The sequence below is a fragment of the Ovis aries genome, chromosome 11, assembly GCF_016772045.2.
Source record: "Ovis aries strain OAR_USU_Benz2616 breed Rambouillet chromosome 11, ARS-UI_Ramb_v3.0, whole genome shotgun sequence".
In the NCBI taxonomy this organism is placed as follows: domain Eukaryota; kingdom Metazoa; phylum Chordata; class Mammalia; order Artiodactyla; family Bovidae; genus Ovis; species Ovis aries.
This window is the reverse complement of record NC_056064.1, coordinates 20,012,389-20,035,214: the sequence shown is the minus strand read 5'-3', so window position 1 is coordinate 20,035,214 and position 22,826 is coordinate 20,012,389. Positions and strand designations below refer to the sequence as shown.

General features: G+C 47.0%; 1 protein-coding gene across 3 annotated transcripts in view; it reads left to right on the top strand.

The window, feature by feature from the left end:
- Window positions 1–1,212: 1,212 nt before the first annotated feature.
- The window catches only part of BLTP2 (bridge-like lipid transfer protein family member 2), a 28,042-nt gene continuing 6,428 nt past the window's right edge, over window positions 1,213–22,826 (top strand). For all 3 annotated transcript variants that reach the window (XR_006061362.2, XM_015098537.3, XM_042256571.2), the window contains exons 1-27: window positions 1,213–1,311; window positions 2,162–2,285; window positions 2,811–2,860; window positions 3,158–3,302; window positions 3,467–3,585; window positions 3,822–3,882; window positions 4,067–4,256; window positions 5,231–5,354; window positions 5,517–5,641; window positions 5,883–5,950; window positions 6,058–6,203; window positions 6,867–6,985; window positions 7,094–7,257; window positions 7,416–7,674; window positions 8,208–8,413; window positions 9,687–10,779; window positions 11,210–11,401; window positions 11,543–11,745; window positions 11,892–12,010; window positions 12,118–12,338; window positions 13,307–13,497; window positions 13,622–13,721; window positions 13,855–14,057; window positions 15,674–15,968; window positions 18,899–19,056; window positions 19,346–19,552; window positions 22,625–22,724. Coding sequence is in view for 2 of the 3 variants with exons in the window: in XM_015098537.3 (XP_014954023.2) it covers window positions 1,244–1,311; window positions 2,162–2,285; window positions 2,811–2,860; window positions 3,158–3,302; window positions 3,467–3,585; window positions 3,822–3,882; window positions 4,067–4,256; window positions 5,231–5,354; window positions 5,517–5,641; window positions 5,883–5,950; window positions 6,058–6,203; window positions 6,867–6,985; window positions 7,094–7,257; window positions 7,416–7,674; window positions 8,208–8,413; window positions 9,687–10,779; window positions 11,210–11,401; window positions 11,543–11,745; window positions 11,892–12,010; window positions 12,118–12,338; window positions 13,307–13,497; window positions 13,622–13,721; window positions 13,855–14,057; window positions 15,674–15,968; window positions 18,899–19,056; window positions 19,346–19,552; window positions 22,625–22,724 (5,050 nt within the window). In the remaining variant the exon portion in view is untranslated. The remainder of the gene's footprint in view (window positions 1,312–2,161; window positions 2,286–2,810; window positions 2,861–3,157; window positions 3,303–3,466; window positions 3,586–3,821; window positions 3,883–4,066; window positions 4,257–5,230; window positions 5,355–5,516; window positions 5,642–5,882; window positions 5,951–6,057; window positions 6,204–6,866; window positions 6,986–7,093; window positions 7,258–7,415; window positions 7,675–8,207; window positions 8,414–9,686; window positions 10,780–11,209; window positions 11,402–11,542; window positions 11,746–11,891; window positions 12,011–12,117; window positions 12,339–13,306; window positions 13,498–13,621; window positions 13,722–13,854; window positions 14,058–15,673; window positions 15,969–18,898; window positions 19,057–19,345; window positions 19,553–22,624; window positions 22,725–22,826) is intronic.

Sequence of the window (22,826 nt, the reverse complement as noted above, 5' to 3'; positions counted from 1 at the left end):
GGGGCTGCAGGTTACAAGGTGGATGGAGGACCTCTAGCACTGGAGATAAGTATGAACTTAGGGGAAAAAAAAAGTGGGGGAGCCTTGGGGAGATGTGAAATGACCGATAAGAGGACTAGATGTGAAAGGAAACCAGTTGGAGGGGTAAAAGCAACTCTGGGTAACCTAGGTGAAAGCTGAAATGGTGCTTTATCTGTAGGAGTGGAAAAAGTCTCCAAGAGAAAGCCTGGAAGATGTTTAGGAGGTTAGGATGTCAGAGCAAAGGGATGTCAAGTACTTACTTTGAAATAAGTATGTCAAAGGTGCTAAAGCTAAATTTCTTTATCTTGTATTGACATCACTGTACTAGAGTTGGACAGAAACTGTCCAGTGCCTTCGTTTTACAGAGAAGGAAACAGGCAAAATAAAGTTGACTCAGAATTATCCATTTCATGTAATTATGCTTGCTCCCCAGGTAAATTGTTGCTGAAGTGCAAGAACAATATTCTCTACTTCAGTAATATGCCCCTCCTAGCCCAGTGCCTAAATGGTACTATTCTCAGTAGTAACTGAAAACTGCAGTGAAGAGTCCAGAATGGTGCAACTCATTCCTTTGTGGATAGAATGAGGTGGGATATTTGAGGCCTTTAAATACATCTTGGTTTCCTCCTTACTGATGTTCAGACAAGAATGAGTTAAGATAACTAGTTCGTGTGATTTAGAAGTATAACTTCTGCGGTAGCCTCAGTCCGAGCCCTAAGTAGCCAAGCAGACTACAACTACTGCGGTATACTGCTTTGAAAGTGTAACTCTCCGCGGCCGAAACTACCCAGCGAAAACTACTGCCAGCCAGCGAGGAGGGCCGCGGGCGGGTGGCAAACCCCTGGCTTCGCTTTTCCGGGTTCAGAACGGTGCGCCCGAGGGCGGGACTTGTGTGTCAGTCGTGGGCCGCTACCCGGCGCTTTCCTTCTGGAGCCACGCCTTCACTTCGCGCAAGCAGCCAGTCGGCCCAGCTGAATCGCGGGCGTCGGGCGGGGCAGGGCAAGGAGACTGCTGGCTGGCTGGCGGGCTGCGGGGGGCGGGGCGCAGGCGCGCCAACGCTTCCTCGCCCAGCGTTGTCCCTGCGCGTGCAGCTGGTCGGCCCGCGGCGGCGCAGCTCGGAGCCGGCGGGGCGGGCGCGGGGGGGGTGGCGCCCCGGCAGGGCGGGGGCCGGAGCCAGGCCGGGCCGGGGCCGGGGCCGGAGCCAGGCCGGGCCGGGGCCGGAATGCCCCTGTTCTTCTCCGCGCTGTTGGCCTTGCTTTTGTTAGGGCTCAGCGCCCTCTTCCTAGGCCGGTGAGGGGATCCCGGCCACGGCGGGTGGCGGAGGGGGTGGGAAGGGAAGGAAGAGAGACTGAGGAGGGGGCGCGCTGGAAAGAGGCGCGCGGGAGGGGGTTGGGGGTAGTTGCGCGGGCGGCGGAGGGGGAGGGGCCGGAGAGGAGGCGCGCGACGAGGGGAGAGGTCGCGCGGGGGCGTAAGAGTGGAGCTGGCTGGAGGGAACCGCGAGAACCGGGAGATTGAGCAAGCGGCCGAGGCCTGAGAAGATGCTGAGATTGGGTGGTGGATAGAGGTGTGAATGAGGAGGGGGCCCGGCATAGTGGTTTTTCTTTCCCCATCCGGATGCCCGTGAATGTCCCCTTTCCCGAGTGCGAAGGGCACCTGCAGCCTCGCCCTGGAGAGCCGGAACAGGTCTGGCTGCCCAGGGAGAGCGGCATTGGAGCCGGCCGGATGTGACCCCACACTGCCTTCTCGCAGACACCTGTCTGGAGGGCGGAGGAGGAGACCTTTAGGGGGTTGTGTGATGGCACACCTTACACGGATGCCTGGACTTCAACTCCTGTTGGAACCTCTTCTCCCTACCTCGGAGGTTCCTACGGATTTGAGGGATTGCTTTCTTTGTCTCCAACTTAAACGGTGGCGCTTAGTTCGTCTGATTTCATTTGGGTGGAGGGGACACTCTTGGGCTAGGGTCCTGATCAGCGTGGCTGAATGTGTATGGCAGAGTGGTGTTTTGGGAGACAGGAGAATTTCCCCAGAAGATCCACCTCCAGTTCATGATCTTTTGCTAGGCTTTTTAAGACCTGCAGGGGGTGAGGGTGGCCACCCTTTGGGAGAGGGTCCTGTGAACTCAAGGATTTTTCTGCAGGTGGCTTGTGGTCCGGTTGGCCACCAAGTGGTGTCAGCAGAAGCTGCAGGCGGAACTAAAGATTGGCTCCTTTTTTTGGATTCAGAATGTCAGTCTTAAGTTTCAGCAGCACCAGCAAACAGTGGTGAGTCCTGGGAAACTCCCGGGGAATATATGTGGGTTGATCTAGCTGAATTTCAACTTTTAACTTCCTTTTTAAAAAATCCTGGTGGCTTTCCTAGTTAACCCAGCCTTGCCACCCCTTTGCCAAGATGATTGTAGAGCATATTTGAGAATACTGGAACTGATGCAAGTTCTTTTAAAAATACTTCTGAGGCACAGGGTGTCCAGGGCATGTAAAAAAAAATAGGGAAGTAAAGTACAGAACAAATACACAGAAGTAACGCAGAGAACCAAGATAACGAAGATTGCCATTCTAATATAAGAGGGGAAATGGCAAAAATCCATGAAAGAGAAATATTAAAGTCTATCCAATGTCATTGAGAGGAACAAGATATAGTGCTGAGGAGAGAGGCTGGGGGAAATGGAATGGAGAGTAGTGGAAGGGCTCTCGCACTTCCTCCTCTTCTTACACCCTTTCTTGTCTTGTCAAACTGCTCTGGGCTTACCTAACAGCCACTGTACAAAGCTTCCTCCCACACTGTTTTAGGAAATCGATAGCCTGTGGATTTCCAGCAAACTCCTTAGCCATGATCTGCCGTGAGTACCCTATCTCTTCACTCTCCTCTTGGGGAATGTTTTGGGATTGTGGTTTGCAGATTGAGATTCGTTTACAGAGGCCCCGCAGCCCAAGGAGGGAATCGGGTTCTTGATGGTGTCTCTGGGTTAGCCTGGAAGCTGTTGTTTTGTGAGACAGATATTGATAAGTACTCTGAGACTGTCTTCCATGATTTGAGCTGTTTTTAGGGAGGATGGGAAAATGGGTATGAGGGAGGGGAAAAGACTGGTATGGAAGGGGTTTGGACCTGATGGCAGTGAGATTTCTCTCCTGGACAGACACTATGTGGCCTTGTGCTTTGGAGAAGTACGTATCAGAACTGACCTACAGAAGGTTTCTAGCCTGTTTGCCCCGTTCTCCCAGAGTACTGGGGCACACCAAAAGGAGCTGGCCTTCAGCCCATCCTTACTGAAAATCTGCCAGGTGAGGCTACTTTCCCACTTCCCTGGACTGAAGTAGGAATGGCTGGCTTTGGAGTCATGGTGGCTTTTTAAGGCATAATGCTAAGAGGTTCCTTATTATTTTTCCATTGGAAAGGCACGGCATTGCCTTGATATTAATCATTCATCTTTGCATCTTCCTTCCAGCTGTTTTCCATTCATGTAGATTCTATAAACATCATGGTCCTCAAGGTGGCTACTTCTGAGTCCTTGTGGCATATTCAGATCAGAGAAAGCAGTTTTCTTTTGGATAGTGATGGGAAGAGGTAAGCATGGGGTAGAAGAAGGTTCGGTAACCCTGTTGTTGCCTTACAGTTGTTTCAGGCTGGGTGGATATCAGGGCTTTCTTATCAAGGTGTCAAGTTCTCTCATTCTGTGTAATTTGAGGAGAGAGTAAGATTAAGCACTTCTGCTTGCCTTGGGCCTTCCAGCCAACAAAGCTTGACTGAAGGTAAATGATGAGGAAAGGAGCCAGGTGCTCTTTTTATTTTTCCTTTCCCAGGCTGAAATGTGAGGTGAGCCTAAGTCAGATCAACAGCAAAGTTCTAAAGAGCGGCCAGTTGGTGAGTATGTCACAGTCATTCAGATGCCTTGTTTTTCTTCTGGGCATAAAGTACAAAGGCGCTCAGGGCTTGTACTCTAGATTATGTGTACTATGGGGTTCCCTCAGGGATGTGTTCCAGACCACGGCATTTTGACCGCAAACTCCCGGCACAGTCACACCTTAGAGGCTTATCTTCCCTGTAGGAGGACACTTGTCTAGCGGAGCTCTCACTTGCCCTAAAGCTGTGTCTCGAGGTGGGCATCAGCAGTGGGCAGCTGAAGGCGATCACGGTGGATGTGTGGACACTCCATGCCGAACTGCATGAGGGCCTCTTTCACAGTCAGCTGCTGCGCCAGGGCACAGGCCTGGCCCCCAAGCCTCTTCCCTGTTCAGGTAAAGTCCCAGTCAGTGAGCTTCTTAGCTTCCCTGTAGGGCATTCTTTTGGAAGTAGAAAAAAAAAATAGTCATCTCACCACTCATTTAGATGTGATTTGTTATTTGCCATGGCCTTTAATCCTGGCCTTTGAGGATAGCTAGAGGAAAGAAGGCATTTGCTTGTGGTACGTGAAAGAACATTTAGTGAGTAATTATCATAAATAAGGTCTGAACTTTGTGTTTTGTACATGTGCCCCTACTAAATCCTCAGCATTGCACAAATGAGGAAACTAAAGTGCCTAGGAAGATTAGCTAACTTGACTGAGATCACATGGGTAGTCAGTAGTAAAAATGGGGTTTGAATTATTTGGCCCGAAAGTCCGTATTCTTTTCATTATAATAACCTGCTCTCCGTAGCATTTTTTAGTTATTTATTTTGACGTGTACACACTATTACATTCATTGTTTTATTTTTATCCACACTGGGTCTTTGTTGCTGCATGCCAGCTATCTAGTTGCAGAGAGCTGGGCCTACTCTCTTGTTATAGTGCACAGGCTTCTCATTGCGGTGGCTTCTCTTGTTCTTGAGCACAGGCTCTAGGCACTTGGGCTTCAGTTGTTGTGTCACACAGGCTCATTAGTTGTGGCTCGCAGGCTCTAGAGTACGGGATCAATAGTTGTGGGGCACAGGCCTAGTTGCTCTGTTGCATGTGGGATCTTCTTGGACCAGGGGTTGAACCTGTGTCCCCTGAATTGGCAGGCAGATTCTTACCCATTGCGCCACCAGGGAAGTCCTCCAGAATGTTTTTTAGACCTTGGGGAAGGAAGTACGGTGGGTGCCTGGATACCTGGGATCTTGGCCTTATTGCCTAAGTTTGGACGTTAGCCTAGGCTACTTTACATGGGAACGTTTGGCTGAAGAGGGCATGGCATATTGAGCGACTTGAGTGTTAGGAGTTGATGGCTTTTGTATTATTTATTGGTGTTTTCAGAGGTGACAGAGGACTTGGCTGAGCCAACTCTGCCTGGCCTATACCTCCTTCAGCAGCTGCCGGACCAGGTCAAAGTGAAGATGGAGATCACTAGTGTGGTGTTGTCCATGAATAGTCAAAAGAGGTGAGGTCTCTCCTGACACAGAAGTGTGGAGAGTGATAGTTGGAGCTGTGTGCTGGGATCTCCATAACCAGCCCAGTAGCTACACTGAGCTTGTGTGAAGGGGGAAAGGGAGTAAGACTAGCATCCCACGTGTTTCTAAGCCAGACTCTGTCTCTGGTCTAGGCACCTGAATTGGACATTGAAGCTGCTGCATTTCCTATACCACCGTGATGAGGATCAGCTGCCCCTGCGAAGCTTCACGGCGAATTCCGATGTGGCACAGATGAGCACCGAACTCCTTCTGAAAGGTTCATGGGTGGGGTCAGTGGTACTGAGAGAGAACGGAAGGACCAGTCACACTCTTCCCCAATGCCTTACTTGGTCTTCTTAACTCAGTGTCAGTGAAGCAGAGGAGGGGGAGTTGGAAATGTACTGAAACTAACGAGTGTTGGTGACATTCTTTTCGTCTCCTCGCCCGCCCCTGACCCTCTCTAGTCTTTCCTCTCACCCTCTCCGTGTTCTCCTCTCATCTGCCCTTTGCCCTTACAGATGGGTTGTTGCTGTCCCAGAGCCGCCAGCGCATTGTCTGCCTCAACTCCCTCAAGGCTAACGTGCAGGTCTGTTGACCAAGAATCATTCCTTTTTCTGCTCTCCCTGTATGTCATTGAGTCGTGAGCATATAAAATAAAACCTGAACCCACAGTTCTGGTGTCCTCGTTTCCAGGTGACCACCATTGACCTCTCAGCCTCCCTGGTTCTGAACACTTGTATTATTCATTACCGGCACCAGGAGTTCTCTCACTGGCTACACATGCTAGCGCTGGAAACCCAAGAGTCTAGTTCATCTATTCTTAAGCAAAGGAAGAACAGGTCAGTGTAATCTTTTTTGGCCACCGTCTTATCAGGTGGATTCTTGGATTTTTTGGTCTAAAGTGGCATCTTGTGTTAAATATGTATTTACTTGTTTGATCTTTTTTAACTCTCAGTTTCAACAGCCCAGTCTAAACAGCAAACATGCTTTATGTTTTCTGTTAGATGAGACGCTGGCAGTAGAATGAGTGACAGAATTCTTTGTTTTTATGTCCTTGGTGCCCAGCACAGTTCCTTATTACATAAAATGAACATTTCTTGAACTGAACTGAAATAATCAATGTCTCATCTGCCTTAGTCATTAGTGCCATGTCTGTGTGTGTAGTACTTGCATTGTGTCCCATAGAGGTCAGTGGTTTGTAAGGGACGCTACTTGGTGGTATTCAGTTGAATCATAAGATACACTGATATTCACCATATTTGACATATACTATTTGATACATGAAAATAGCAATTTCATCTGGTTCAACCTCATAAGTCTCTATGGATTATCACTGGGAGTAGGAGGAAGCTGATGAGTTAGTTCAGTCTTTTTCTAGTTGCATCCTTTCCTAATAATCACAATAAAACTCACCTTATCTTTTGAGAGCTTCTGAAATCTATAACATGATAGGAAGTTGCAGTTCTTTCCTTGTCAAACAATGAGGTCTTGTCCCCGTACAGATCCTTTCCCCAAATCCTGGCACCGATCATCTTTAGCACCTCCATCTCCAACGTCAATGTTTCCATTCAGCTGGGAGATACACCACCCTTTGCCTTGGGATTCAATTGCATCTCTCTGGGTAAGGCTCAGCGATGGAAAAGGAACAATTTGTTCATTAATGGAGCTGGGCCCAGTTGATGGCCACTGTGGCTCCAAAGAAGTCCTCTCTCCCACCTTCTATGTTTAGATTACCAGCACCTGAGACCACAGAGTATCCATCAACGGGGCGTCCTAACTGTGGACCACCTCTGCTGGAGGGTGGGCAGTGACTCCCATATTCAGAGAGCACCCCACCCACCCAATATGCATGTTTGGGGTGAGGCGCTTGTCCTGGACTCCTTCACACTACAGGTAGGTGGGCACTTCGGTGAACAGTAGCCTGTAGAGTTTGCTCATCCTGCCACGTTCTAGAGCACTGAGCACCTTTTTTGGCCGCAGACGGTGCACCAGTGCGTTACCGAACTGTTTGTTGGCATGCTTCTGATGAAGTCCCATTGTTTTCTTTCTAGGGTAGCTATAACCAGCCTCTGGGCCTGTCCAGCACTCAGTCAGATACCCTCTTTCTTGACTGTACCATCCGAGGACTGCAGGTGGAGGTATCAGATACCTGCGCTCAGTGTCTGTCTCGGATCTTCTCCTTAATGGGTCCACAGTCTGGGAAGTCAGCTGTCTCCAGGGAATCCGCATTTGGGGAATCTGTGTCATTACTGTGGAAGGTGGACTTGAAGGTGGAGGACATGAACTTGTTCACCCTTTCTGCCCTGGTTGGTAAGTGGGACAGGAAGTGGGTAGTTATACAGTATAGTATACAGTATACTATACTGAAGTGGGTAGTTTGTAACCTAAGCAGATTACGCTGCTGCTTCTCATGAAATAAAATCAGTTATTTGAAAATTTTCTAAGTCAGAGGCAGGAAATGTTAAAAGGTCTTGTGTAACTGTTGGGCTTCTTGATATTTCTTAAGGGCTTACAGATAGCAAAGTGTATAAGAAAAAAACAGCTTTGATATCTGATCAGGAGAAGGAGATGCAGTTAGTTTTCTGTTTCTTTGTGTATTTAGTTCTAGAGAGAAACTGATGTATCTCTGGGGAATTGGTGGGAGTTTGGGTACTTCTTTGGCCCTGCCAACTGTAGTTGGGTTAAAACAGGAAAGGAAAACTTCCCTAAAACATGAGGAATTAGGTTAGGAAAGTGTGGGGAATAAGGATAGCCAGAGTGAAGGGAATAAGGAAGGGAGAGCGAGGACTGAAGTTGGAGTTTGAGAGCCAAGAACCAACCCTGACATGGTTTCTGGATGTTAGGTGCTTCTGAGATCCGGCTGGACACACTGACTGTCCTGGGAAGTGCTGAGACCTCCACTGTGGGTGTTCAAGGACTTGTGCTTGCGCTGGTGAAGTCGGTCACAGAGAAGATGCAGCCCTGTTGTAAGGCTCCTGACATCCCTACTCCAGTGCTCAGCTTCTCCATGCTCTCCGTCACCTATCACAGCAGCATCCGCTCTCTAGAGGTAATGTTTCTATGGCGAGGTGGGGTCGGGTTGGATTTTCCCTGGCTTAGAGCATGTTGTACTGATACTCACCATATTTGAATGGCTGGCTTAGTCATGTTGTGAAACTCACCTGTGAGAAACATAATGCCTAGTGGTCGGTCTTTTTTCCCTGGCTTGTGTTGTACATTTGTATCTTTTAACATGGAACTTAAAATACATATAAAACCAGAGAGTATATGAACTTTCATGCAACCATACCTGGCCTCAAAAATTACCAACTTAGGACCAACCTCATTTAGCTAAGCTCTGAGCAGTTGTGCCTGCCTTCTACTGTGGGATTATTTTGAAGCAGATATCAGACATACAATTTCAACTGTAAAGATTTCAGTGCATAAATCTGATATACAGATACATATATATATATATATATATATATATATATATATATATATAAAAAAGTAAAGGGCTCTTAAAGGTCTGGTGGCATTTTACTGAAGCACTCAGCTCATCAACAGGCTAGAAGAGATCTGAAGATGGAGGCACTGGAAAGTTTTGAGAGGCTTCCCAGTGCCTTTCTTCTCAGGATATCATTTAATTTGGACATGGGGTCCTCTTGGGAGGAGAGTGAGATATTTCCCTGTTCATTGGACTTCACCTTCCTTTGGAAACTGAAGAGTTTGCTTTACAGAGATTGGAACTCAGAGGAATTTTTTGGTCTTGGAATTTAAATTTCCTCTGTCTGCTTAACTATGGAGAATTGACTTTGTTTTTCAGGCTAACAGAGTTCCCCTAATCCCTTCTTTGAGGCGTACTTTGCCATAAGTCTGTTGCTATATGAATTTGTGACCAGTACTTTTTAAGAATTAAGTCAAGGTACAATCAGTGCATGAACATTTTTCAATTGATACTTGCAGTGGTTATTATACAGAAGGTGATCGTTATGGAAAGGTAATTCGTGAGCAGAAACGTAAAAGCCAAATGACTTATTGAGTACATCTATATACTGGGTATTCTCTGGTAGATACCAGAGAATTAAATGGCTTCTACTCTTAGACAATTTAGAATCTGGTTGAGGAGAACTTAAAAAAAGAATAAGTGTTGTAAGTATAAGTAGGAAATGTTAGCTCAGCATATTAGTGCAAAGAGGATCCAAGCAAGGGGGTAATTAATGTGGTTGCTCAGGAAAGACTTCTGAGCGGAGATGGTTCTTGTGCATGTATATAATAGTTCCTGCATCTCTCATGTTCTAGGATGTGGTAATCAATCAATCCTCTCCTCTTATTCTATAAAGGTTCAGTGTGGCGCAGGGCTGACCTTACTCTGGAGCCCCCCAGATCACATGTACCTGTACCAGCATGTGCTGGCCACCCTGCAGTGCCGAGACCTACTAAGAACCACTCTTTTCCCTGAGACTGTTCCCCTTGCTGAGCTAGAGACTCCAGCAACCCCGTCTGAGCCAGAAGGCTGTCCCCTGGAGTCCTCCCCACCAAAGCGGCTGCTAAACCTGACACTGGAGGTGAGCACAGCCAAGCTGACGGCTTTTGTAGCGGAGGACAAGTTCATTACCCTGGCTGCCGAGAGTGTGTCCCTGAGCCGGCACGGGGGTTCACTGCAGGCTTACTGCCCAGAGCTGGCCGCGGGCTTCGATGGCAACAGCATCTTCAGCTTCAAGGAGGTGGAGGTGCAGCTGCTCCCTGAGCTGGAGGAGATGATCCTTCACCGGAACCCCTTCCCTGGGCTGCAGACGCTCCGGAACCGCGTGTGGCTCCTCTCTCTGGGTTCAGTCTCCGTGGAGTTTCCTTATCAGTATGATTTCTCGCGGACTCTGGACGAGGCCGTGGGCGTTCAGAAGTGGCTGAAGGGCCTGCATGGAGGGTCTCGCTCTCAGGCTTCTCCCAGCTCTGCCCCACTCCCACCTGATATACTCCTGAAGGTCCAGCACTTCTCATGGGTTTTCCTGGATGACATTTTTGAGGTGAAACTTCGTGATAACTACGAGCTGATGAAGGATGAAAGTAAGGAGAGTGCCAAAAGGCTGCAGTTGCTGGATGCCAAAGTGGCCGCCCTGCGGAAGCAGCATGGGGAGTTACTGCCTGCCCGCAAAATCGAGGAGCTGTATGCCTCTTTGGAACATAAAAACATTGAAATCTACATCCAGCGCTCCCGTCGTCTCTATGGCAACACGCCCATGCGCCGGGCACTGCTCACTTGGAGCCTGGCAGGGCTAGAACTGGTGGCTCTGGCAGATGCCTCCTTCCACGGGCCTGAGCGTGTGCTAGAGCAGGTTCGGGAGCTTGATCCAGGCAGCCCTTTCCCTGCTGAGGGAATAGATCTTGTCATTCAGTGGTGTAGGATGCTCAAGTGCAGTGTCAAGACATTTCTGGGTAAGTAACACTTCTTTATTTGCAGAGCCCAGGGTTTGCCCTTGGAGCTCCAGGGAGCTCTTAGAACAATTAGAGAGGAGCTCAGTTATATTGGGAAAGGCGGCTGTTTTGGGCGTGGGTGGAGTGGGATGGGTGGACTCCTCTTCCTTTTCTCTGTTCCTGAATTTCACCCTGAAACTGCTTGGCTGAACACAGGGGCACAGCTAACATAGTCATCTTCAGGGCTAGTGCGCTCTTGGATCTCAGCGTTATCCCCCTCACTCTCTGCTCAAGGTCTCTGTGCCCTGTTTTTAGCTTTGCTGCCAACTGCCAGCTCTTATTCTCTCAGTTGACCTTGTGAAATAGATGTAAAAATAGTGGCAGGGGGAAGAAGGGCCTGTGAGTGCTCAGTTTCCTGGGTAGCCACTGTGTGTCCTCCCTGTGTTAACAGTGCGGATAAGAGACTATCCCCGGTACTTGTTTGAGATCCGTGACTGGCGACTGATGGGTCGACTGGTGGGCACTGAGCAGGGTGGCCAGCCCTGCTCTCGGCGGCGCCAGATCCTACCGTTGGGGCTTCCTTGGGGCAACGTGGCCATCGAGAGGAACATGCCCCCACTCAAGTTCTATCACGACTTCCACTGTGAGTAGGGGAGGGCAGATGATTTGACTGAGATGGTGGTGATGGCTGGGGTGGGAGATGAGCTGAGGCCCTTCTGGAGTAAAGGCCGAAGAGAGGGGTGAAGGTGTGTAACAGGCTGCGTCCTGTGCTCCTCTGCCCCAGCGGAAATCTTCCAGTACACCGTGGTATGGGGCCCGTGCTGGGATCCAGCATGGACACTGATTGGCCAGTGTGTGGACCTCTTGACCAAGCCCTCAGCTGACCCCAGTCCACCCCTGCCCTGGTGGGACAAGAGCCGTCTTCTGTTCCATGGGGACTGGCACATGGACATTGAACAGGCCAACCTGCACCAGCTGGCCACTGAGGTGAGGGGTCCAGAGGAGCTGTTTTCTTCTGAGGATGGTGGGGCTGGGGTTTGTACAGCATATGGTGAAGAGAGAAAAGCACTCATTTGTGGGGAGAAGGTGATAATGCTTAGTTATATCTCACCAAGTTTTTGGGGTGGGTATAGGATCCATACAACACAACTGAAAATATGCACTGGGAATGGAACCACCTGTCTTTTCACTGGAAACCCGGTCAGTTTGTGTTCACGGGCGACTTGGATATCAACGTGAGAACAGCCTCTAAGTGAGTGGAGTAATGGATGGAGCCTCAGACAGGGTGTGGGACTCAGGGTCGGGGGAGATGGGGAGAGCCGAGGGGCTGCTGGTGACCAGGGCTGTGTCGTGAGCCAGGTATGATGACTGCTGCTTCCTTCACCTGCCTGACCTCTGCATGACCCTGGACCTGCAGTGGCTGTGCCACGGGAACCCCCATGATCACCATGGTGTCACTCTGCGGGCCCCAGAGTTCCTGCCTGAGGTGCCCTTGGGCCAGTTCCATGACTCCTACCGGGCCTTTCGCTCTGAGAACCTCAATCTCTCCATCAAGATGGATCTGACTCGGCACAGTGGAAGTGAGGCTTGGGTCTGGGGCAATGGGGAGGAAGGGCTTGGGAGGATGAGCTTAGACACCGAGGACTTCAGCTTGACCCTCTGGAGAGGGGATCAGAAAAGAGCAAGGGAGCTTTGGGGTTAGGATCCTTTTTGGAAGAGGGTTGGTAGAAGTACAGTTCTTGGGTCTTTGAAAGGAGAGAGTGTTGGAGAATGTGAGGCTTGAGTGCCATTGGGGTTTTTAAGCCTCTAAAATCTGAAGCTTGGGGGCCTTCCCTGGTGGTGCACTGGTTGTCAGTCTGCCTTCCAATGCAGGGGACATGGGTTTGATCTGTAACTAGGGGACTAAGACCCCACATGCCAGGGCAGTGAAGCCTCTCTGCTGCAATGAAGGCCCAGCACAGCCAAAGTGAAAAAAAGAAAGTACTGGGAGCTAGTGCTTCAGCAGTGTGTGGTGCACTCAGTCATGTCCATCTCTTTGCCACGCCAAGGACTACCGCCTGCCCGGCTCCTGTGTCCTTGGAATTTCCCAGGCAAGAGTCCTGGGGTGGGCTCCCGTTTCCTTCTCCAGGGGCACTCCTCCACCCGGGACTGAACCACACCTCTCAAGTGTGCTGCATTGGCGGTCAGGCTCTTTACTACTAGCGCCACCTGGGAAGCCCTTCAACAAGTGAATGAAAAAAGAAGCAAAACCGTGAAGCTAGGAAGGGATTTGACTTCATCTGTGTTTTTTTATTTTTTTTAAATTTATTTGGCTGTGCCAGGTCTTAGTGGCACGCCAGAATCTTCATTATGGCCTGTGAAATATTTTAGTTGAGGCCTGCGGCATGCAAACTCTTAGTTGCAGCATTTGGCATCTAGTTCCCCGACCAGAGATTGAACCCAGGCCCCCTGCATTGGGAGTGCAGAGTCTTAGCCACTGGACCACCAGGGTAGTCCTTTCATCTGTGTTTTAACCACAGCTGGGAAACGTCTACCATTTCTTTTGCAGCGATGTCCCAGCCCCGGATTCTGCTGTATAGTAGCACCCTGCGCTGGATGCAGAACTTCTGGGCAACTTGGACTAGTGTCACAAGGCCTATTTGTAGGGGAAAGCTCTTCAACAACCTGAAACCCAGCAAGAAGAAACTCGGCCAGCACTACAAGCAACTTTCCTATACTGCACTCTTTCCCCAGCTGCAGGTCAGCTCTGATGGCGCTGCCAACAGCTGTCCACTTCTCTAGTTTTCTTGTTTTCCCTCACTGGGTCTCTGAGTCACCGCCCTGGCACCATCCTCAGTTCAGTGTTACGTTCTCTTGTTGCCAGGTGCATTACTGGGCCTCATTCGCCCAGCAACGTGGCATCCAGATTGAGTGCAGTCAGGGCCACGTCTTCACTCGGGGAACTCAGCGACTTATACCTCAAGGTGAGACCAGAGGCTCCCTTGTCTCTCTGCGCTGTCCCCCGTCCTGTTCCTCAGTGCCCCCCTGCCTGTCTCCCTGCCCCACACTGGCCTTCTGTGCTGCCTTGCATGGGCCCTGTGTGCCTCCTCTCCTCAGCGGGCACAGTGATGCGGCGCCTCATCTCTGACTGGAGTGTGACCCAGATGGTTAGTGACCTAAGCCAGGCGACTGTCCACCTGATGGCTTCGCCCACTGAAGAGAATGCTGACCACTGCCTTGACCCCTTGGTAACAAAGACCCACCTACTGAGCCTGTCCTCCCTTACCTACCAACGGCACAGCAGTCGCACGGCTGAGGAGGTACCACCTGACACGTTCCCTCTCCTGCCTTGCTTGTATCAGTAGCTAAGTCTGCTCAGGCTGCCATAGTGGAATACTGTAAGCAGAGGGGCTTGAACAGCAGAAATTTGTCTCACTGCTGGAGGCTGGGCAGCGTGGTCAAGTTCTGGTGGGGGCTGTCTCCCTGGCCTCCAGATGGCTGCCTTCTCACTGTGATGTCACCCAGCAGGAAAAGACAGAAGCTCTCTGAAGGCTCTTCTTGTGAGGACACTAATCCTGTCATGAGGGCCCCACCCTGATTAGGACCCCATCTAAACCTAATTACCTCCTAAAGGCCCCATCTTTATAATCCCCATTACATTACATTGGGGATTATGGCCTCAACACAAAAATTTGGTGTGAGGACACAATTCAGTCCATAGCGGTAGGCTTTAGGTTCAGTTCAGTTGCTCAGTCGTGTCTGACTCTGCGACCCCATGAATTGCCGCCCGCCAGGCCTCCCTGTCCATCACCATCTCCTGGAGTTCACTCACACTCATGTCCATCGAGTCAGTAATGCCATCCAGCCATCTCATCCTCTGTTGTCCCCTTCTCCTCCTGCCCCCAATCCCTCCCAGCATCAGAGTTTTTTCCAATGAGTCAACTCTTAGCAGGAGGAGGCCAAAGTACTGGAGTTTCAGCTTTAGCATCAGTCCTTCCAAAGAAATCCCAGGACTGATCTTCAGAATGGACTGGTTGGATCTCCTTGCAGTCCAAGGGACTCTCAAGAGTCTTCTCCAACACCACAGTTCAAAAGCATCAATTCTTCGGTGCTCAGCTTTCCTCACAGTCCAACTCTCACATCCATACATGACTACTGGAAAAACCATAGCCGTGACTAGACAGACCTTTGTTGGCAAAGTAATGTCTCTGCTTTTGAATATGCTGTCTAGGTTGGGCATAGCTTTCCTTCCAAGGACTCAGTGTCTTTTAATTTCCTGGCTGCGTCACCCTTCGCAGTCCCGGGTAATGCTGTGTCTAATTATATATGTTGTCAGTTGATGATACAGTCACTAGTATGTGCACCCCTCTTTCTGAAGATACTCTTGCTTTTCAGGAAATGGGGTAAAACTTTTTTTCCTAGTGCTTTATTTGGTGGTCCCTACCCTGCCCCCAATTAAGGAAGGATTTTAAGATGAAATTCTTTTGAGTCATTTAAAATACAGTGGATGGAGCTTCCCCAGCGGCTCAGTGGCAGAGAATCCACCTGCAGTGCAGGAGATGGAGGTTCAGTCCCTGGGTCGGGAAGAGCCCCTGGAGAAGGAAATGGCAACCCACTCCAGTATTCTTGCTTGGGCAATCCCATCGATGAGAGGAGCCTGGCGGGCTATATAGCACGTGGGGGTCGAAAAAGAGTTGGACACAACTTAGTGACCAAAAACAAACCAAAAAAACTGTGTTTAAAATACAGTGGATATAGTCGGAGTGTAATATAGTACACACACTAAGCCCGCATAGTTTCTCTTTCACTCAGTCGTCTTGTATCACTCAGAAGAGGTCTGTTATTCAGCAAGCATGTTTGTTATCTTTGCGTTTGTGGTTCGGGAGGAATGGTGGGAATTTCCATGCGACTCTGAGGTCCTTTCCCTGTTTCCTAGGAGCCCTCTACTCGAGTTGGGGATCCTGCCTTTCACACACATCAGCTGCATTTGGTAGATTTACGGGCTTCCTGGACAACGACCAATCGGGACATTGCCTTTGGTTTATATGATGGCTACAAAAAGGCAGCTGTGCTTAAACGTAACCTCTCTACTGAGGCGCTGAAGGGGTTAAAGATTGATCCCCACCTGCCAGCCAAAAAGCCAAAACAGAGTGTTCCTTCCAGTGCCCCAACCCCACCTCCTGTCACCACTCCCAGCTTCAGTGGACAGCCTGATAAGGGGTCTTCAGGAGGTAAGCTGGGGAAGAAGACTCTGAAGGGTTATGTACATGGGCTTGAACAGGAGTTTAAGAAGGACTAATTCTGGGTGGTTCAATCTGTGTGTAGAGATGAAACTGTAATTTTTCCATATTAGGCCACCTAAGTCTTACATAGTAGTGCCAGGTGGGCATTAAAGGGTCTGGTTTATGGGACTTCCCTGGTGGTCCAGTGGTTAAGACTCCATGCTTCCACTGCAGGGGGCATGGGTTCCATCCCAGGAAACTTAAGATTCTGGCAAAAAAGAAAAAAGGGTCTGGTTCTTTTGCTAGGAGAAGAAGATCAGGAAGGAGTGATGACTTAGTCAGAATGACTAAGGAGAAGAAAAAGAATTAGAGAATTATTTTGTGTTTTGATGAATTTGTTCAGTCAATAAATATTTTTTTAATACCTCACAGGCACAAAGCACTGTACTAGATTTAGTTGAGAGATATATATGACATTCTACTTGGCTCAACAAGTTTGTTATCTTTGAGCTAAGATTAGTTCATTCACTCACTGAATCACTCACTCATTCATTCGTGGATTAACTTTTTAGCTTTATTGAGGGTTTGTAATGTACTAGACATGCGACTCTAGACATTAGAATTGTAAAGATGAGGGGAAGCTCTGAAACTAAGAGTCGTGAGGAACTTCCCTGGGGGTCCAGTGGTTAAGACTCTGTGCTTCCACTGTAGGAGGCGTGGATTTGCCAGGTTAAGGAACTGAAATTCTGTGTGCAGTATAGTGCAGCCAAAAATATAAGTCATGAAAATGCTTTGTAGGAATGTTTAAGAAGAAAGTATTTAAATGAGCATAGGGAAGTCTAGAAAGGCTTCACAGAAAAGATAAGAAAAAAGAGAGTAAGACTTGGGGCTTCCCCAGTGATTTAGTGATAAAGAATTCACCTGCAGTGCAGGAGATGCAGGTTCAATTCCTGGGTCAGGAAGATCCCTTGGGGAAGGAAATAACAACCCATTCCAGTATTCTTGCCTGGGAAATCCCATGGACAGGGGAGCCTGTGGGGCTGCAGCCCATGGGTTGCAGAAGAGTTGGACATGACTGAGAGGTATAATAGGCAAAGAAAGAAAAGAGAGCATTTTAGGGAGAGGGAATAACAAGTACAGAGGAATGCAAGTTCATGGTGAGTTTAAAGACAAGGTGAAAAATGCTAAGTGCCACTAGAGAGAAATTAAAGATAGCATATGTGAGTTCTTGACTAGTGAAGGAGGTTCTGTGGTCAGGGAAGTGTTTATTGAGGAAATAGCATTTGAGTTGGACTTTAAAGGCTTAGTATGGTTTAAGCATGTGGAAATGAGGAGAAAAGGCATTGAAAGCAAAGGGAGAGTATCTTGACCAGGAGTGGAGTTGGTCGAGCTCAGTATGTTCAGAGGAGAGTGAACAGTCTGGGTTGGCACAAGGTGTAGCTAAGGGTGAAGGTGGCTGGAAAGGAAAGCTGCAGGTAGAATATCAAAGGTCTTTCATACAAGGCTAAGGGAGTTTTTGTTCCTTATTCAGTAAACAGCGGTGAACTGCTGAAGGATTTGAATAGGGGTGTGTCATCATTAGAATTTCACTTTTAGAAAGATAAATCTGGTGGTAGTGTTGGGGAGGACTGGAGAGAAAGTAACTGGAGGTGGGGGAGACAAAGGAGGAAACTATTATGGCATTTTAACAAGAGGCCAGGGGTACCTGAACTAGGTAGAGGCAGTGGGAATGGAGATGAGAGGATGAACAGAAATGTCATGTACATATGTAAGATTTGGCAGCTCGTTGGAAGAGGGAGTTAGAACATGGAGAAAGAGATAACAATTGACTGATGCTTTGAGCCTGGTGACTTGATAGTAACAATAATATTAGAAATAGGAGAACCAGAGGCTGAACAGGTTTGTGGAGGGGTAGGATTGTTGAGTTCAAATTTGGACATGCTGAGTTTGTCATGCAAGTAGTACATCTAGATAATGTCTAAAAAACAGGTGGAAATGAGGATCTAAAAGCTTAGGGCTAGAGTTAGAGATTGGGAGTTTCAGCATAAAGCTAAGCGTTAATGCCCAGGAGATAATGCTTAACTGTGTGGCAGGTATCCTGTGAAATACTTTATATATTATTCCATTTAATTCTCTCAAAAAACCATATTAGATGGTTACTATTATTTTACACACAAGGAAACAGGTTAAAGCCAACTGCCAAAGATTACCATCAAAGTAATTGGCAGAGATAGGATCTTGAACACAGGCACGCTAGTCTAACTCTGGAGGCAGTGCTATTAACCTACCATTGTTGGACAAACTTTAGAAGAAAGAACAGGGAGCAGGCCAAGGAGAGACCTTAAGAGACTTATCTCTAAAACCTGGGAGAAGGTGGAGGATCTAAAGGCATGATCAGAGAAAGCAGTAGAGCTAGAACACAGTGACACTGATGGCAAGGCAATGATTGATGTGGAAAGGAGTGGTCAACAAACAAATAGCATTTAAAATAATTTGAAGTCGAGAGAGAGGGGACATACGTATACCTGTGGCTGATTCATGTTGATGTTTGACAGAAACCAGCACAGTTCTGTAAAGCAATTATCCTTCAATTTAAAACAAATTAAAAATTTAAAAAATATATAAAGTGAAAAATAGAAGGAACACGATGGATGGGAAAAAGATCCTAGAGTAATTCAGAGGTGGATATGCCTAAGAGAAAGAAATGCTAGCGTTTACGTAGTGTTTCTAAGTTTCTCTTGGGAATCTTTTACTTTTATTAAAATTGAAGGAAAATGAAATGACATCTGTTACCCAAAAGGGGTGGAGTGGGCTGAGCTGGAGTTGCAGGTTGGGGAGAATATGTTCTAGAGAAATTGAAAGAAGGGGAGTTTGGCCCTGGCTGTGTTCTCTTTCCTTTGACTCTGTGGCTTTCCCCCCGCTTCTTATTCCTCTGCCAGGTGCCTACATGTTGAAGAAGCTGATTGAAGAGACAGATAGGTTTGTAGTGTTCACAGAAGAGGAGTCAGGTGTGAGTGACCAGTTGTGTGGTATTGCTGCCTGCCAGACTGATGACATATATAACCGAAACTGCCTTATTGAACTGGTCAACTGCCAGGTACCCTCTCTTTACTAGAGTACCCCAAGATAGGGCTAGATGATAATCATGTGTGTTTACCTCCCCCCCTCCACCTCTACATAAGAATAGCTGGGTAGAGCTCCAAAACACTATCCTTTTTATTAATAACAGGTATCGTGGATAATCACTTTCATTAGTAGAAGCCAGAGCAGAGCTCACTCAGTAAGCCAGAATTAGACCCACCTGTAGTCACTGGTACAGTCCTGTCACTAACCTCTGTTTTCTTCCTGGCCCTTGTGCTGTGACTCTGCTTCTGTTTCTGGCATAGATGGTTCTTCGTGGAGCAGAGACGGAAGGCTGTGTCATTGTTTCAGCTGCCAAAGCCCAGCTGCTGCAGTGCCAACACCATCCAGCCTGGTATGGTGACACACTGAAGCAAAAGACCTCCTGGACTTGCATCCTAGATGGCATGCAGTACTTTGCCACCACTGAAAGCAGCCCCACTGAGCAGGATGGCCGACAGCTCTGGTTAGAGGTTAGTCGGCAGGACTCGGAAGGCCTGATATCTCTCCAGTTCTCCATAGTTGGCACCTTTCACCAAAATGGCTTGCAAGGTCCTTGATAGTACCTTTTGCTAGCAGGTTGTAGAATAATGAAGCTCGTAACACTTGAATATAGAAACTCCATCCAGTCTCTGGCCTGTGATCTGGACAACATAGTGCTTTTTCTTTTTTTTAGATCTCATACTATTTATTCTATTTCCTTGCAAGAGAAATTCTCATTTCCCAACCTGAGAGTAAAATGAGTTGCAACTTTTTAACTTGAGATTGCTGACCACTATTAATAAGATCTTATTTATCAGTAGGCAGCCAAAAAAACCAGGCAGTAAGTCTGGGAATTTTCAATAAGCTCTCTAGCTGCTCTTTCTATGATCTCTCATGAAGATGGTTGATTAGTTGTTTCAGAAAATCGGTAAGGTTGAATAGAAAGACTGCTTGTCTGGGAGGCAGGTTATTATGTGAGATATGATTTGTTTTGCCGTTTTAGTAGCCATGAGCCCTTGGGCAATGGGCTACTCATTATCAATGGGCTACTCTCATTATCACTTATTCTATTCACTTTGACTTCAGCTTGGCAGAGTCCAAAGGATTCAGTTCCCTTCCCCCATGGCAGCAGTGTCAGAACAGTCTGAAGACAGAAAACAGCAAGAACACAAACACACGAATTCACCTTTATTTGTGAAACTGAATTAATATTTCACTCACACAAGGTTGTTGAAAGGATCAAATAGAAAGTTCTTTGAAACATACAAAGCTTCATTCAGATGGAAGTAAAGTCTTATTTAAGTCAGTATGTTTGGGGAGGTCTTAGTTGTATATTAAGACAATTTTTTTTGTTAGGCGAGATTGTGAACAGTTGGCAGGGACTAAGCTATAAATTTTCAGCATTTTGGTAAAACTAAGTTTGCACTGTAATTTCTAGGATACTATCATCAAATTTATTGGGAGCTCTAATAAGTATGAGATGTACCTAGCCACTATTCTGCATTGTGATTACTTAACAGGTGTTAAATGTACACATTGTGCTGGGTGTGGTCCATTCAGATGAGTTATTGGATCCAGCTACATCTGATTGGGACCAACGTGATAATTTCATTTTTCATTCTACTCATTGGAGACAAAGCTAACCCCTCTTCCCTCCCCCCTGACTGATACTTATTACTCCAATGATCTTAAGGCTCAACCCCAAATGTAACTTATATAAGAGGTAATAAGCATTGAATCAGGGTCAGGTTGATGATAATGTGAAAGGTCACTCTCGTATATTACAGCTGTAGTTCAGGCAAGCAGTACTGTTTACTAGTAGTCTCAGGAGATAGGCAGAGAAAATGTTAACTACTCATGCAGAGGTAGGCAGGATGAACTATGCAAGATCTCCCTTTCTGGCATTTTCTAGACCTCTGGTTCTTTCAGGCTTGCCTTCTTATGCAAGGGAATTCTTTTTTTCTCAGACTGTGGTATTAGCTTTAGAGGAGAACGTCCTTGGCTGAGGTGGGAAGGACTTTGATATTGCCATTCCTATATGAATTTTTTTGTGACTTGGCAGATTGTCTGTGTTCTCGTTATCACTCATTCTATTCACTTTGACTTCAGCTTGGCAGAGTCCAAAGGATTCAGTTCCCTTCCCCCATGGCAACAGTGTCAGAACAGTCTGAAGACAGAAAACAGCAAGAACACAAACACACGAATACCAAAATGGGTGGGAAGTCATTTGTTTTGCTGAATTTTTTTTGCCCATGACGTGATTTTTTTCATTTTTAAAAATTGTGATTAAAATATATATAATATAAAACTTATAAAACACAAAAAAGATTAAAAGGGACTTCACTGACAGTCCAGTGGTTAAGACTCTGCAAACCACTGCAGGGATGCAGGTTCGAAGAGCTCCATGCAGTGTTCATAGCCAAAAAAAAATTGATAACGTTATATAAAATTTATCATCATAACCATTTTAAATGTATAGTTTAGTTGTATTAAGTACATTCATAATGTTTTACAACCATCATCACCATCCATGTCCCAAACTTTGCATTTTGTAAAACTGAAACTATACCCATTAAATAGTAATTGCCCATTTTGCTTTCCCCCAGGTCCTGGCACCCACCATTCTCTTTTCTCTCTCTATGATTTTGATTGTTCTTAAATATCTCTTTTATATATATAAATTTTAGGCATGTCATATAAGTGGAATCATATGTGTTTGTCTTTTTGCGACCAACTGACTTATTTCACTTAGTGTATTGTTTTCAAGGTTCATCCATGTTGTAGCATGTATTAGAATTTCCTTCCTTTTAAACCTGATTTCTATTGTATGTATATACCACATTTTACTTCTCCACTCATCCATTGATGAACACTTGGGTGACTTCCATATTTTAGCTATTGTGAATAACACTATTATGAATATGGGAGGACACATTTCTCTTCAAGACCTTGCCTTTAATTCTTTTGGGTGTATATTCAGAAGTAGAATTGCTGGATTATAGAGTAATTCTGTTAATTTTTTTTTGTTTTTAATTTTTGCCCACACTGTGTGGCATGTGGGATCTTAGTTCCCTAACCAGGGATTGAACCCACACCCCTGCATTGGACACAGGGAGTCTTAACCACTGGGCCACCAGAGAAGCCCTTGTGTTTCATTGTTTGCAGAACTGCCATACTGTTTTCCATATTGGCTGTAACATTCTACTTCTCATCAACAGTACACAGAGTTCCAGTTTCTGCACATCCTTGCCTTATTTTCTCATATTATGGTAGCCATCCTTATGGGTGTGAGATTGGACATGATTCAGTTTTTACCTAGCTCATATTTTTCTGGCCTGAATCCTGGCAAAACGTGAATATAACTCAAATTGGGTTTGGAGAGCTTGGGTAGTTTGAGCCAGGAGAGAGGGACATTTGTCCTTTACCTTGGGAGACTCATCAGTTCTAGGCAGTGAAAGTCTCAATAGTAGTATACTTGCATTATGGAGATATATGACCCAGTTGGGCAGGACAAGCTACTGGTCCCCCAGGAGTTAAAGATGCCTATATCTCTCTGTCTTCAGGTAAAGAATATTGAGGAGCACCGGCAGCGTAGTCTGGACTCTGTGCAGGAGCTGATGGAGAGCGGACAGGCAGTGGGAGGCATGGTTACCACTACCACAGGTCAGTTCTCACCCCTTCCCTATCATGTGGTGAGGAGCAGACATGCATCCTGAAGGAGGTCTCATTTCTTTACTTATTCTTAAGATTAATATGGGCGTCCCA